The sequence below is a fragment of the Muntiacus reevesi genome, chromosome 2, assembly GCF_963930625.1.
Source record: "Muntiacus reevesi chromosome 2, mMunRee1.1, whole genome shotgun sequence".
In the NCBI taxonomy this organism is placed as follows: domain Eukaryota; kingdom Metazoa; phylum Chordata; class Mammalia; order Artiodactyla; family Cervidae; genus Muntiacus; species Muntiacus reevesi.
The window spans coordinates 41,573,472-41,589,620 of record NC_089250.1 but is presented as its reverse complement, the minus strand read 5'-3'; the positions used below and the strand labels follow the sequence as shown (position 1 = coordinate 41,589,620).

Genomic DNA, 16,149 nt, shown 5'->3' with positions numbered 1-16,149 from the left:
CTGCCCTGGGAGTGTCAGCTTGTTCACTCACTGTTCATGGCGTTTGACCAAGCCCACCTCCCACGCACAACGCCAGTGCCCACTCACCACCCTCCTCTCACCCCCAGAGGGAGATGGTGTGTGGCTTTCTAAGGGGGCTGCACGCCGTACAGTACACGGCTGGTCTCAGGGCAGAGGACTTTGGTTCACTCTCCTTGGGCTTCCCTTAGGGCTCAGCTGGTAGAGAATCCTGCCTGTAATGCAGAGCTGGTTTTGATCCTTGTTGGGAAGATCCCCTGGAGAAGGGAAAGGCTACCCACTCCAGTATTCTGGCCTGGAGAATTCCATGGACTGTACAGTTGCAGAGTTGGACACAACTGAGTAACTTTCACCTTCTCCTAAAGGCAGGTCTTCCTCCCCTAGATCCGTAGGCTCTGACACTTTCGAGTCAGTGCAGAAATTCCCCGGGGTGGGGAGGAGCTTATTTGCCTTCTCTCCCCTACTGCCCTTGGCCTGTGAGCAGCTGTGAACTGGCTGGAGGCCCAGAAACAGGAGATTACACCCTCTTCAAAACACCTTAGAGCTGCCCATGGCAATTCTCAGCCACCTGGTCCTCAGCTTCACGTCCCCTTGGCTTTCTGGGATGCCTATCCTGATCTGACACTGCCTTCATGTAACTAAAGCACAAAGCCCATGTGGCCAGGGTGGCCCCCTGGGGCTTCTCAGGCTTTGTCACTGGGGCTCCTGGCAGCCCCGCAGCCCAGAGCCACGTCTCCTGCTCATCCTGACCAGCGAGGCCATCTGAGACTGTCTACACTTCGCTTGCTCTGCCTGGGCTCAAGCCTTCATCCTGTTTTTCTTTAAATTTTGTCTGTGTAAGTTGCCTCAGATTTTACGGTGGGGGGTGGGTGGGGAGGATAAAGTAAGATATAAAGTAAAAATACAAGCTGTTAGTGTTTTTACAGGTCTGACAGCCTGAAGATAAAGCATAACAAGGTTGCTGAGCAGGTAGCTCCCGCCCTCGACACCTTTCAGGTAATTAGGTCTACATGTCTCTGCCTGGGGGTATCTCTGCTTATTACCTCAGTCCAAGAAGCTCAGCTTAAACTGTGGAGTAGGACTGACCCCTTGTTGAGTCACAAAGTCAGTTTGTGGTCAAGAACCGCTCGAGATGCCCACATTGATCTGTGGTCACAGCCTGTGGAAGCAAGTGTCCTGGGAGCCGCCCCGGACCCGAGACCAGGTGCCCCTCCCCCAACACTTGGGTTCTCTGGGTAACACTGAGCCCTGAGCTCACATCTCACTGGGTTTTTTTATTTAACTTGCAGCCATATAGTTTGGGGAGGGGAATGATTTGGTCCCCAGGAGTTCCACTTCCCAGAACGAGGAGTGGGTGGCAAAAGACAGGTGCAAAAGAGCAGTACAATTCACACCCAAAACGCCAACACCCAGCTGACGTTTTCCCAATGCTGGGTTTGATGACTCAGGCTCACGGGGCTCCGAGTGCCACAGCAGCTGGGTGAGAGAAAGTTCTGTCCCCAGTCCCAGAGCGGTGGGCCATAGTGTATCCAGGCTGGGACACGCAGCGCCCTGGGTGCAGAGACACGCAGAGGCCAGAAAATCTGAGCACAAGCAGGTTTAATCGCTTTCTCACACGAGGCAGTGACAGCGAGGGGCACACTTGGCCTAAAGAGCGGGCAGCAATGGGTGCTGGGGGCACGACTGCAGACCCCCCAGTTCTGGTGGGGTGAGGGCAGAGCCCCGAGCCACCCAGGTCCAGCATGTGAGAGTGCAGAGCCTCCACAAGCTTCTGCCCCCAGCTCCCGCCTGCTCCCAGGCTTCATCCTTCCCACCGTTCAGCCGCCATCCCTGGTGCCAGCCTGCCGTCTGGGTAGAATGGAGGGTGGGCTCCCCTCTGGGCCCACCAGTCCTTTTCCAGACCAGGTTGTCCTGCTGCCTCCTGCCTGACGGGCAGAGGGAGGGTGCAGGCCTAGCCCAGGGCTGGGCATTCAGCCTTATCCAGCTAGGTGGGGACCCCAAGTGAAAACACCCCAGCATTGCCTCCCTAGGCATAAACTTCAAAAGTGCTATTTTCCGTTGCTAAAACAAGGAAAACCTCAGCTAGTTTCATTTCCTTGTGAAAGATCTTTTGAAAAAGCAAAATTGAACCAATTCTGCACCAGCCAGCCTTGTCCTAACCGAAGCCTCTGGTTCTGGACACAGGTGTCCTCACCAGTGTCACCCTCGGTTCCCCTGGGGCCCTACCTGCTCAATCTGGAAACCCCGGGTCGGGTGCACACATGGCCACTATTAGGACATGGCCTGGCGCCCTGGACCCTCCCAGCAGGGCCAGGAGGCAGAGCTGGGCTGGGAGAGACTGGATGGCCAGCCTGCGTGCTGCAGAAACACACGCTTGCCCAAGCTTTGTCATGGCTACCTGACTGGACCCCAGAGTGCAGAGGCTCAAAACTGAATACGAACTCACACAGGTCTGTACAAGGCCGTGGGGAAGCTGAGTGGGCATCTTGGGGGGTGGGGGGGTGTGGGGGGCGAGCCCTGTCTGCTTGGGACCTGCTCTCCGGCAGGCAGTGAGGGGGCATCTCCACAGCCCAGCCCCTCAAAGCCACCACCACAATTCCCCCAACCCTCCTGGAAGTGGCACTGAAAGAAGCAAGGTGCTAGCAAAATGCTTGGAGACAACGGGCAGAATCAGCAAGGGGATGAAAGCTGGTCCCGAGGCTGGGGCCTAGTCCCTCGGGAGGCTGGGCGGTGGGGCCTGCAGGGCAGGCGGCTCCGCGCCCCAGATGTCACGGGCGTACTCCGTGATGGTCCGGTCACTGGAAAACTTGCCCGAGCAGGCAATGTTCCTGATGACCTTCTTGGTCCACTCCTTGGGGTTCTGCAGAGGGAGGTGGGTGCTCAGTGACCTCAGTCTGTTCCCAGATGCCCTCAGCCCTGGGCAGCCTGACAGAAGGCAGGCCCTCACAGCTAGAGCTCATTGGGAAGGGGGCCCACCCACCAGGAAAGCTTCCAGGTGAGCAGACGGCCTGGAGCCGAAGGGGTCCCGCCAGGGCAGAGTACACACAATGCAGACACCCCGCCAGGAGGGGATTCACCCCCAGACTCCAGCCAGCGCCAGGAGGGCACTCCTCGAAGGGAGGTCAGGGTACCTCCTTGAGCCCGGGGTCACCTGGCCTCCCAGGCCCCCTCCTGTCCTGTCTCAGGAGGAGACTTCAGGAGCTGTTTCCTGAGTTGAGGGGGATGGTTAGATTCAAGCCCCTCGGGCTGTGTCCAAAAAGCTGCTTTACCGATCTGGGCAGCGACTACACAGCCATGCCCCCGTCGCCAGTGTCCCCTCCTGCGGCCAAGCCTGGCCAGGTGCACGGGCTATGACACCCCGTCACCTCCCCAGGCTCAGGAGCTGAGTCTTCCCGGGAGGCTCCCCTGGCTGTGCCCGCTCCCTGCAGGTCACACGGAGGCGGGACCTGGGGCGGCAATGGAGAGCCAGCTCCAGCGTGCTCACCCTAGAGCTGCAGGTCCTCACCCTGCTCGCTGGTGACCCGTCCACTGCCTGAGAAACCATTCACCTCCCTTTAAGCACAAAGGTCTTCACTGCCCACGAGCCGCGTGTCCTGCCTCGGACCTCATGCCCCTCATGTCCTCCTCGCGCGCAGGCGGTCAGACTGCGCCAGCTCTGTGGCGGCGCCCAGGCTGCAGGGGCATGTGTGCTGGTGTGGACAGCAGCCTGGCCCCAAGGGTCCCAGGTGATAGCCCAGGCAGCTGCTCAGCTGAGGCAGTCCTTGAGCAAGAGAGGAAGAAGCCCGACCTGCTCTGGGCCACTAGGTCAGCTGTGAGCTCCTGGGAGTGGCCTGAGACAGCAGGACATGGTCCCACCCTGCAACTTTCCTGCCAGGGCCCAAGAACCTCACCCGGTACAGCTGGTCCACCCGGGCCTGGCACGCCACGTACGCTTCATAATCCGCAAACACCTTGAACCTGAAATGGGAAACAGGAAGCTAGGCTGGGCGGGTGGCGAATGGGAGGTCAGGAAAAGGGCCCCCAGATTTGCCTGGCTGCGTCCTTGTGCTCCACAGGACAGGGGTGGCCACAGTGGCTGCTCTCTCAGCAACAGTGCTGTCCTAGAGACACTACTCTAGAAAAACCTTATTACAGCCCCATGCTGTTGAAAGAAACTGTGCCCTTGGGCTAGAGGAACACAGACTAAGGTCCCCTCCACCTCCAGGGGGGCCCAGGAGATGTAGGCTCCACCACCACCTGTTCTCAGGTCTCATCAGCTGACAACTGGTGGTACAGAATTTATGACACATAAATGTGTTTTGTTTACAACTGAATCAGGATCACAATTCATAGAACTCTGTAAAGTCTCTCTTGGATCCCAGAATCAGCAGGGCTGAGCGCCCAGCCCCAGATGTGCATGATCCGGTTTGACAGAAGCCAGCAGACAACATTCACTGGAACACGACAGACTGACCCACAGGAACCGAAAGTGGAATAAAGGTCGATTCTCTGCCTTCAGCAGACCCACCTTTTACCAGGGTGGAGCAGAGGCCTGTGGTCAAGGCAGATGCCACTGTCGACCTGTGACAAATCAGCAAGGCTGTGCCCAGAGGAGCGTCACCCCGTGTGAGTGGCCTTGTCATAAAACACCAACCACGTGGAGACTTGTAGCCTCACAAGTTCTTTCCACCTGAACCACTCCTGGACTCCCAGGAGTGGTTAACACCCAGGCTCCCTGTATCCCAGGCATGTCACCTCCATCCACCCACAGACGTGACATCACCTCCTGCTTGTCATGCAATCCCATCACCAGGCTCCGAGGCTCGCCAAGCACGGTCAGAGGCCCCACAAGCCCAAGTGCCTGGATGTGGCCACGCCTCTGGCCATGGGCTGAAGTGGGGGTGAGCCTCACCAAAGCCCAGGCTTCACCCCAAATGATGTGTGGTCTTGAGCCAGCGGTGGGGAGGGACGAGGGTCCTATCCCACCTGTCATGGTTCAGCAGCATGTCGACAACATCCTTAAAGCAGTCGGGCTCCCTGGGGGAGAAGAAGCCGCTGTTGATCTGGTCCACGGCCTGCCGCAGCTCGGGCAGACGGTCGTAGTACTCACGGGCGTTGTACCTGCAGGAGATGGCGGATTCGTGAGCAGGCAGGGCCAGGGCCAGTCAGGCTGGGCTGGCTGCTGAGGGCACGTCACCTCCACCTCCTCCTGGTACAAACATGTGGTGGCTGAGATGGTCCTCCAGGAGGGGCTGCTCAAAGGGTCCCGCAGAGCCCCCACCCCCAGTCTGCCAGGACCTTGCAGAAGAAAATGACATGTGAAGTCGGACCTGAGAAACATCAGGGAGTCCGGGGAGAGGGAGGCGTGCGGCAGACACAGGGCAAGGCCTTAAGGGGCAGTGCTTGCAGGCTGACAAGGTTCCCACCATTTGGGTTTAGGCCCTGATGCCTGCGGCTTCCCCGGGTCCCCTGAGGGATTTCAGGCAACTAGGCTGAGCCCGGACCCCCTCAGGGTATCCACGGGTGTGAGGACTCTTAGAGGAGACAGAGGCCTCGAGAAGAACCCACCCTTTCTGGTCCAGGGCCTCCACGTCCTCCACCCGCAGGCCAAAGATGAAGAGGTTCTCGGCCCCGGCCTCCTCGGCCATCTCCACGTTGGCCCCGTCCATGGTGCCGATGGTGAGGGCCCCGTTGAGCATGAACTTCATGTTGCCTGTGCCTGAGGCCTCGGTGCCCGCAGTGGAGATTTGCTGCGACAGGTCGGCGGCAGGGATGACTGCGGGGAGCGGGGCGCAGACAAGACCCATCAGTCAGGAGGCACAAGAGCAACAGGAAGGCCAGGGGACACCACGCACTGCCCCCCACCCCACACAGCTCCCCTTTCCGACCAAGGGCAGCTCGAGGCCGTGGGTCCACGTGGAGATGCCGAGAAGCCCTGCAGGTGGCAGAGGACCTCTGTCCTAGAACCTGTGGACCAGGGCCATACCAAAGCTGGGTTGGGTATTCTTTCCCTTGTATCCTGACATCACTGCTGTCTTAGTCCATCAGCCCATAGGCTCCTTAAACGACTTTGAAAAGAATGGACTCTCACAGGAGCAGAGGACCGGGGACAGTCTTCCCGTGGCCTTATGCCTGGGAGTCCCTCTGTACAGCCTGGGCATAGCAGCCGAGTCACAACCCCCCAGCAGTCGGGCGGCTTCTCCCACACGCGGGTTCCTGTGTCTCGCCATGGCGGCAGGAGCACGGCTTCCATCCTGCCTGCCTCGGCGACCCTGTTCCCGCATCCTCAGCGGGTCCTCAGGGCTGACGGATGCTGCTTCCCTGACCCAGCTGGTGGGCACTCAGGGTCAGCCAAGTCCAGAGTCCAGCCCCCTCTTCATGGTCAGGGCCAGGTGTTGGGATGGAGACACAGACACCCCTGGCCCCTCCAGCAGAGGGACACGGGCAGACAGGATGGTGGACACATGACCACAGCAAGTCCAAGGGCTGGGGAGCATGAGGCCTGACCCCAGGCTGTCCCCGAGGTCAGTTCTAGGAAGTGCAGGAGCTAGCCTGGGAGTTCCAGGCGGCATAGGGCCTGAGATGTTGTGAGAAGCTCAGTGAAGCAAGAACCACAACCCAATCCTGGAGCCACAGATGGTCCAGGGCAGTGGTGGGACCACAGGGATGATGTTGATGACCCGGCCGCACTGGAGGGGGAAGGAGTGTGAGAGCCTGCCCTCCACCAACGCTGGAGGGCAGCGTACAGTCCCCTGGACCAGAGGGGCTGCAACTTGGGCCACGATTCCAGGCTCAGGTTTCCTAGCACTTCCTGCCAGGCCTCCAGAAGCAGCTGCCTTAGAAAGGCCAGTCCAGCTCAGAAGAACCCTGCTCTGAGCCACATGTGGCCACAGGCCCTTCTCTGGGTGGCAACACGTACCCAGGACCCCCACAGTGAAGGGCCCCAGCTAGACGCCCCCAGAGCTGATGCAGGCCAGAGTGAACAGGTGGGGACAAGCAGAAGCATCACTGGGGGAGGGGGAGGGTGGGGGGCATGGGCCACCAAGAGCAAGCCCAGGGGCAGGAAGGCCAACCTGAGGAGCAGAGGCACGAGGAGGGGAGGGCAGGAAGTACAGAGACCAGGGCCTTGGCTACCAGACCAGGGCCCCTCTGGCTGGGGAACGTGGTGTCAGGGCCATTAATCTGCCTGAAGGCAAGACAGGCCCTGACCAGCGAGGACCACCCGCTGCATCCAGGCAGGGCAGGCTTACCTTTCTCGGCCAAGGACACCCGGTAGTTTTCCAGGAAGATCACTTTGAGCCTGTCGCCCACAATCGGATCATGGTTGACAATGTCACCAATGGACGTGACCAGCTTGATGATCTTCTTAGCCATGTGGTAGCCAGGCGCTGCCTGCAACAGGGAAAGGGGCACACAGCACATACCCTGTGCTCAGGGCAGGGTCACTGGAGCCCGGCTTGGACGCGCCCAGCTGAGTGGATCGGCTGGTGGGAGGGGGCCCCATGGGGGCTGAGGTCATGGCATCCTTGTGTGCCTTTCAACCTGACAGACGGGCCCACAGGGCACAGCACCCCAGCCACCCCCCGGGTGCCGACTGAGTGCCTCTCGTGACAGCTCTTTACCCACACGCACAGATCAGTCAGCCTCAAGCTTGGTTTCCTGATTCTAGTTTGTTTTTTAGAAATGGAGAGAGGGAACAAGGACCCCTGAGAACTGACTACCAACCTACAGGAAACACGGGGAACCCATGAAGGTTCTGGGAGATACCAGAGAGACACGGTGTGGGGGAGACACAACCCAATTTCTGTAAAAAACTGCAGAGGAAAAAAGGGGGGATGTGGACGAAAACCTATGGATGAGACACAGCTGCCCTGCGCCATGTGAGAACTTCACTGGATCCTGACTCAAACAAACCCAAGATTTCTAATAAGACAGCCAGGCATGCGGCCCTGGCTGGATATTTAATGACGTGGTGGAATTCTTGTCAAGTGTTGTAACTGTGATGGTGGTGTTGTGTGGTTTTGCAGGAAAACGTCACTGGGAAGACAATACGTCATTGGGAAGACAACTAATGAAGTTCTGAGGGGGTGAAATGTTACAGTGTTTGTAATCTACTTCGAAAATGTTTAGCAAAAGTCAGGCAACAGATTTGCAGATGTTCTACGATTCTTTTTTTCTCTAGATTCTCATTTCTAAAAAACATTTTAAAACTTTTTGACAGTCCCCATCTCTGAGAAATGCATATGGAAATACTAACAAATGAAACAGAGTACTGTCCAGAATCTGTTTCAGGAACAGGAGTCAGGGATTGGGGGGGGGGGGGTTAAAACAGAAAAAGGTGGTGTGAGCTGCTGTCTGAGCTGGGGGTGCCTCCATCTGTGGAGGTGCTCAAGTCGCAGGAGAGAACAAACCTGGGCCCGCCTGCAGCCCCCATGAAGCAGCCGTGCCCAGGCTCCGTGGAAAAGTGGTGGAGGGTGGGGACATGGGGCCTAGAGTCCAGAGACCTGTGGTGGGACCTGCCGACGCCCCCTGGTGATACACTGGGACTCTGTGATCACATGTCCTAAAGCACGTGCCACAGTAAATAAAATGCATGAGGCCAGGCTGAGAGCAGGCCCACATCTAGCTGATGAAGCAGCCAGTGACCAGTGTCCACTCACCACAAAAGTGCATGGGACGTGTGGAACGCTGGCAATCACAACGAGGAACGGTGCTTCCCCACTGGAGGTTGGCCCTGGGGACCCCACTGCCCTGGGCAGGCAGGGGCCCCATCCAGCTCCCTTCCTGTGGCCGAGCTGATGAGACACCTGAATGTCCTGGCCCAGAGGCATCACTGGGGCAGGGACCTCTGGGCTTTGTGTGCAGGTCGGTGCCTAGCCACCCGCAGCATCCAGCCCAGATATAGGGACACTGCGGAAAAGCATGGTGGTTTGTATGTTCCCGCCCAACGCCAAGCAAGAACAAAGAAGCCGTCACCTCACCTTGCCCCCAATCATGACAGTCCTGGGCACAAAGGCCTGGGCCGGGTCCTTCTTTATTCCTGTAAGACAAACAGAAGACAGCCAAGTAAGGCAACTGGAGCCAGACATGCCTGAGCCCTGCGCTTGCCTCGGTAACCAGTGTCCTCAAAGACCAGCCTGATGCAAGCGGTGTGCCGCCAGGAGCTTCCGTTTACAGAACTCTGTGCTGTGTCCAGGTTGGTGCCAAAGGCTAACCAGGAGCACATTCTTCCAGAAGGTTCAGTGGAAAAGCTGCGCCTTTGTGTCCAGAACAGCCCAAGACAGGAGCTCTTTTGGGTCTGGTGACCAGGACTGAAGGTCCTTGTGTGTGATGGGCACTCAAAAATGGGTTGACCTTGGGACAGTGGTGATTAACTGTCAGCCTGCGCGGGGTGTCAGTGAGAGACCAAACCCCTCCCTGCTGGGACAGAGGGTGAGAAGCCCCCCAGAGCTTTCCTGCACAGGAGCAGACAGCTCGCCTCCAGCCCCAGCAGAATGAGCTGTCCTTGCCAGGCCACTGGGTCTTCAGATTTCATCGGGGTGGTGGTGTCTACAGAGGTGCAGGGCTGCCCTGAACAGTATTCACCAGGGTCAGGAATCAGCCACGAGATTTACAGTATCCACTAAGGGGCATGGCTGATCTTTAACCTTTGACCTCAGGTTCCTGTAGTCCCTGAGTTTTGAACCTTCCTGCTTCCAGATAGTGGACAGAGTCACCTAGAGAACAAGAGAAAAAAAAAAAAGCCCCAAACCACAAGCTACATTGTAAAGAAGAAAAATATGTGAATGCCGGATCACTGAGCAAGTCCTGCCGGGTCACAAGATTGGTGGGAGATGGGGCTGTGAGCGCAGGGTCTCAGGAATCCTGACCTCCTGGGGAGGGAAGGGAGGAGGCAGGCAAAGAGCCCCCGAGGGCTGGGTGGGCGGACTATGTCAGCCCCTCTCCCACAGGGAAACCTCGGAGAGGGGCCTGGACTTCCTGGTAGGCAGAGGCCCACAGGCCACGACGCCTCCTGAGCCAGCCTGGACTTGGAGCCACAAAGTGGGGGACACAGCCACAGAGGGAACATGGCTTCAGAGAGGGGACACAGCCTCAGACAGGGGACACGGCCTCAGAGAGGGGACACGGCCTCGGAGGAGGGACACGGCCTCGGAGAGGGGACACGGCCTCGGACAGGGGACATGGCCTCAGAGGGGGACATGGCCTTGGAGAGGGGACACGGCCTCAGAGAGGGGACACAGTCACAGAGAGAGGTCACGGCCTCAGAGGGGGACACGGCCTCGGACAGGGGACACGGCCTCGAAGAGGGGACACGGCCTCAGAGGGGGACACGGCCTCGGAGAGGGGACACGGCCTCGGACAGGGGACACAGCCTCGGAGAGGGGACACGGCCTCGGAGGGGGACACGGCCACAGAGAGGGGACACAGCCTCAGAGAGGCGTCTGGAGCTTGGAGGCCTGCACCTGCCCTGAGCTCATGAGGCTCCGGCCAGGGTCTTGATGCAGCTCTTCCAACCCCAACACACAGCTTCGCCACAGATGAGGGAAGTGGAAGCCGCCCCCCTAAGTCTCCAGCCTGTGAGGATGGTCAACGCAGATGGGAGACCACAGCCTGAAACGCAACACCAAGACGGGGAAAACATGGGCCACAAAGCAGAACGGCCCCATGAGGTGCGACCTGATCACAGAAACCACAGGGAGGAGAGACGCGTAGAGAACAGCAGGCACAGAGCATGGAGCAGGACCAGCAGACAGCAGGGAGCAGAAAAGCAGAGAGCGCGCCATCGATGGGCAAAAAGAAGGTGGGAGAAGCACCAACCACACAGCTCACTGCAGCCCCGGGAGGAGGAAGCTGAATCCAGGTTTCCACATATTTCAAGGAACTTCTTAGCCGGGATAGAAGACACCAACCAACACGCTCAGAGGGCCGTGAGCATGGAGAGAACTAACCGCGGTGGCCAGCGGCCGACACAGCTGAGCCGGATGAGCACCGGCCCAGAGAGTTGCCCCCCGAGGACCACCCTCCTGCTGCCCGAGGAGAGAGGGAGGCTGAGGATGTCGCCTCAGCCCAGCTACCCTTCCTGGGAAAGGCCACCAATGCCGCGGACAAGGAAGACCTCGGGTCGCAAGAACCAAGCAGGAGGGCGACCGGACGGCCCTCAGAGCAGACGGGGACCCAAGTCAGGGCACAGCGAGGGGGCTGCCCGTGGGGAGACAACACCCCCCCCCCCCGAGCACACACACACACCAGCGGATGAGTGGGCGGGCAGCGCACACCCTGCCAGCCCCGTCGGAACGCTGCCAAGGCCCCGAGCAGAGGCAGCGTGGGGCGGGCAGTAGGCGGCCCGGGCCACCAGAGGGGGCAGGGACAGAGGGCAGGCCGCCCGCTGCTCGGGAGCAGGGGACTCAAGGGCACCACTGGGGCAATGACAAAGAAAATGCAGAAAATCACAATGGTGAAAGCAAACCACGGCACAAAACAAGGTCTCCAGGAACTGCCGTCTCTGACCCAGGAGATGCCTGAGTCACATGCACAGGAGGGTGCTCCCCTGAGCCTTTTCTGAGCGTTGGGTCAGAGCCGCTCAAAGGAAACCGGAATCTGAACTGTCTCATGAGTGATCGGGTGGGGCCTTTGGGACCAAGTCTCCCTCGTGGGAACTGGGGAGCTGACAGTCTCCAGAGGAGCTGTATTTGTGGTTCCTTTGTTTTCAAAATTAGGATCCACTTTGCTCTTTTACTATTAATATTACTATGTTTACTATTGCTCCTACTATGTTACTATTACTATGTTACAAAAATTTAAAAATCATGCCGGTTTCCTTGAGGTTTTATTACCTCATTTATAGAACTAGAAAATGTTCATAGCGACTTTGTGGTTGGGGAGGTTCTTTGATTCACATTTGCTTCAAAATTAAATGCCACTTAAATGTTACTAAGGTGTAGAGATGTAACATACTATTTCATCTTCCAAGAGCGCACCTTAAATGCCTCCCTTGCTGAGTAAAGTGTCTCCGGGTAACTTTAAACAAGTCTAATAACAATAATAACTAAATGTGAAAGGCTACACCGAACCTACGACCCAGCCTCCAGGGACTCGAAGGCCCCACCCCAGAGGCAGGGCATCCCCTGGGCCTCAAGCTCCCCAACCTCTGAGTTCACATCTCACTCCTTGTAGCTGCTCTGCTCTGAACACAGAAAACCAGAAGCCGCTGCTTAAAGTGAACGTGTCACGTCAGATCAAGCGAGTGAGAAAAAGGTCTGGTCCACGGTGGGGTGCGGGCAGGGCACTCACGGTTGTACAAGGTGACCACGTGCAGGCAGTTGAGCAGCTGCCGCTTGTACTCATGGATCCGCTTCACATGCACGTCGAACATGGATGAGGGGTTGACCTTCACCCCGTACTGCTTCTCCAGGAAGGCGGAGAACTTGACCTTGTTTTCCTGGGAGAACAGCGGTAAGGACAGTGGGGTGTTCACAGGGCTGAGCCTGTGAGCCCGTCAGAGATGCAGCAGGGAGGGGCCATCCCAGGGAGGACACAGAGGGCCGGGGGTCCACGTGGGCAGAAGCGGGGAAGCGTGACCCTGAGAGTGGATCTGCACGAGAGCTCAGAGCTGAGCGAGAAACCAGACCAACAGGCAAACCCTGGGGGAGAAGCGAGGGTGAGAAAAGCAGAAAAAGGAGACAAAAAACAGGGACGGAGACCCTGAAGCGAACACTATTTCTGGGCCCCCAGGGCCAGGCCAGTGGCACAACAGAGGGTCAGTCTCGCTCTTCAGAGGTTGTCCAGAAAGCCTGGCCGTGAGACAGCTGCGGGGGGCCTGCGGACGCACACAGCACCTCGAGTGGATATGTGGGGCCTGCGTTGATTCCCATGCGCTTCCCCTCCAGGCAAGCTCTCCCTGAGGACCTGGGGCCCCTCCACAGGGCCGAGTGGGGGCTAAGCTCCTGGCCCCGTGCCAGGCCTACCTGCTTGACCTGGGCCACGTCCCTGATGAGCGCCTCGTCCCCGACCAGCGGCAACAGCTTCTTCAGTTGGCTCAGGTCTGTCAGGAAACCTTCCCCGAGCCTCTGTGGAACCGTGAGGGCGACACAGCTTCTGCGCTCTGCATCCCCTTTGGCCGCTCCTCTCCACCACACCCCCTCCCAGGAGATCCTGCACACTGGAGCCGCTTGAGAACACGGGAACCAGTCAACAATGACCACATCCCCAGCTCACACATCTCGTCAGGACTCACAAGCTGGACCTGAAGCCCAGGACCCCCTCTGAACTCCTGCACAGACCGCCAGGGCTGCCGACCAACCGCCAGGCTGCTCACATCTGTAGGCAGCAGTGCCCACCCCCTTGTCCAGGAGCCCCCACTCTCCACACGCAAGGGGGTGGGTCATGCCCACACAGCCTCAGGCGGGCTGGGGGGCACCGGCCTCACCTCCACGATGGTCTCTGCCAGCCCCGGGTTACACAGGAGCAGCCAGCGGCGGGGCGTGATGCCATTCGTCTTATTCTGGAACTTCTCCGGCTCCAGCTCGTAAAAGTCCTTAAAGCTAAGCACAAAGACCACAGGCGACTCAGCAAACGCTGGTTAGAACAAGGCAGGCAAAGGGCACAGGGCCCTCTGGAGGAGCCCCAGACCCAGCCTGCTGTTCTGCCTCCCCAGGAACCCGACCACCCCGGCAGGTGGCTGGAGCCTGGCCTCCTCCCAGTGGTCCTGACAGCAGGCTGCAGACAGACAGGGGGGGATAAAACGGCACATCACATAAAGTCTCAGGCCAGCACTGGGGACACAGGCCGCCGGGCACGATCACGGCAGGTGTCCCACTTGAGGACTGGGATGAGGACTAAAAGACGGAATTCCGAGATCCTGTCCCATGGAGAGGGGCTGGAGCAGGGAACCTGCCCTCGGAATCCCTCCTTCCTCTAGGAGACGAGCCCCAGGCCTGACCTCTGCCCTGACCTCCCCCAGTCCAGCCCGGGCCCCTCATCCCAGGCACGTGCTCCAGGAGCAGACCTTCCGCCTGGACAGATGGAGAACACCGACAGCCAGAGGGGCTCCTGGTGACAAGAGGACTCAGCCCCCAGCATTGTCCATCGAGCCAGAGGCTCACCCTCCCACCACTGAGCTCTGGGAGGTTATCGGCCTCAGTCACCGCACTGCGGGTGGCGGGGGTGGGGTGGGAGCTGAAGGGCACCTTGCACTCACACTGACTGCCTCACGATCTCCGAGTGGATCCTCGCCACGCCGTTGACGGCGTGGGACCCAATGACACACAGGTGCGCCATGTTGATCCGCTTGCAGTCCCCTTCCTCGATCACCGACATCCTCCGCAGGCGGTCCACGTCCCCAGGGAACAGGGCGGCCACGTGCTGTAAGGACAGAGTGGTGAGTGGGAGGGCGGGCACTGCTCCCCCAGAGTGGCTGCAGCCCAGGCTGGCTAGCCCTGAGCCTCGGGCTCAGCCTGTGGACTTGGTGGAGCTGAGCAGGTGCCACGTGACCCACAGGAAGAGATGAAGATGCTGTGTCCAGTGGCCCAGGCTGTACCCACAGTCTACCAGTGAGAACAGCCACTCTTTCACCAAAAGATCAAAAAAAGGAAAATCATCACACCTGAACCCTAAGTTCCCCCATTCCTGTACCAGCATCCACTCTATGCATGACAGAGAAAAGACACAGGTGACTTTCCCCCCAAGCGTTTCCACCCAAACGCTGCAGTGATATCTCAGCGGTGACTTTATCCCCATCACCCAAATGCTGCAGTGATGTCTCAGGACAAAGGCCTCTGGCGTGCCAGGAACAGACACTTAACATCTGAACCTCCTCAGATATGGGGAAAAGGGCTCCCCCAAGCCCCGAAAGCAGGGCTCCCAGTGTGGGGACCAGCCAGCACCTCTGCCAAGGGCCAGCCCCCAGGCCCCAAGTCCTCTGTGAACAGAGGCTATTCTGTTCAGGAAGCACCTGTCCCAGGCCTGACGGTGCGATGGGGAGTGAAGAGGAGGGCCCAGGGGAGTAGGCGTGGCCCTCCTCCCCCCATCACGACAGGACGGGCGGGCCCTGCAGGTGCACCCCCGCTGCCCTGCCGTGCTCACATCCAGGTGCCTCTGATTGATGGCGTAGATGATGTCCAGGTGCCGCGGCAGCAGCTTCTCAAACATGGACACCGGCCAGCGCTCCAAGGCCTCAGGCAGCACTGTGTGATTGGTGTACGCACAAGTCTTCTTTGTGATTTCCCAGGCCTGTGATAATCCAGAAACCCCACAGTGTCAGAGACCAGCTCACAACACTCCAGAACTCCCCACAGTGAACAGAGAAGACCAGCTCCCAAAACTCCAGAAACCCCACAATGCTCAGAGAAGACCGGCTCGCAACACTCCAGAAACCCCACAGTGAATAGAGAAGACCAGCTGCCGGACACCAAGCCGAGGGGCTCGTGTAGGGTTAGAGGCAGGTGCTCAGATGCCACCAGGAAGGGCCCTGCCAGCTGCATGTTTCTGCTCCGGGGCCTGGAGCTTCCCAGACCCGTGGTGAGTGCTTTGCCCTTCACTCTGCTGCTGTGACCCAGCACATACACTGAACCGATTCACTCTCCTGACGTGACGCAGGACATACACGGAACCGAGCACCTCTTCACTACCTGGGAATCACCCCAGTTTCCTCTGCAAACCCAACAGAGCTCCAGCTAGCTTAATTTCCACCAAACTGACTTCCAGGGACAGCTGGTGAGGTGCGCGGCCCCGCCCTCTGCTGGCCAGAGGTGAACTGCACCGGCTCAGCCCCACCCACAGGTGCAGCCGGAACCAGAAAGGGGCTCTGGCACTAAAAAAGGGGGTAAAAATGGCTTTTATGTTGACTTAGTGATATCAAGAAAACCCCACTAAAGAGTCTAGGACCAAAATAAGTGAGGCGAGGAGAACAAGCCCATAAATAAACGATGTATTTCTGTAAGCTGAACACCTCTGGGTCTTTGGCCACAGTTCTAAGATGACAAAGCAAGCATGAGAAGCTCCGAAAAGTGTCAGAATTCTTTTCTTGTCCAGAAAACTGCTCTTCTCTGGCCTTTGCCCTGCAACCTATACTCAGCATTCTGCCCTCGGGAGAAACCCCAGACCCGCTCCTTCACGTACTCCTATCCCCGGGCCTGTGTTCCCAGGGACAGCATT

At 58.6% G+C, this 16,149-nt stretch overlaps 1 protein-coding gene across 1 annotated transcript in view; it reads right to left on the bottom strand.

The window, feature by feature from the left end:
• Positions 1-1,330: 1,330 nt before the first annotated feature.
• The window catches only part of PYGB (glycogen phosphorylase B), a 34,524-nt gene continuing 19,705 nt past the window's right edge, over positions 1,331-16,149 (bottom strand). Inside the window, exons 10-20 of the mRNA XM_065921361.1 lie at positions 15,079-15,225; positions 14,195-14,358; positions 13,424-13,538; positions 12,963-13,064; positions 12,289-12,436; positions 8,979-9,037; positions 7,248-7,389; positions 5,566-5,773; positions 4,984-5,118; positions 3,909-3,975; positions 1,331-2,878 (exon numbers count right to left, since the gene is read on the bottom strand). Coding sequence (XP_065777433.1) covers positions 2,726-2,878; positions 3,909-3,975; positions 4,984-5,118; positions 5,566-5,773; positions 7,248-7,389; positions 8,979-9,037; positions 12,289-12,436; positions 12,963-13,064; positions 13,424-13,538; positions 14,195-14,358; positions 15,079-15,225 — 1,440 coding nt within the window. The 3' untranslated portion in view covers positions 1,331-2,725. The remainder of the gene's footprint in view (positions 2,879-3,908; positions 3,976-4,983; positions 5,119-5,565; positions 5,774-7,247; positions 7,390-8,978; positions 9,038-12,288; positions 12,437-12,962; positions 13,065-13,423; positions 13,539-14,194; positions 14,359-15,078; positions 15,226-16,149) is intronic.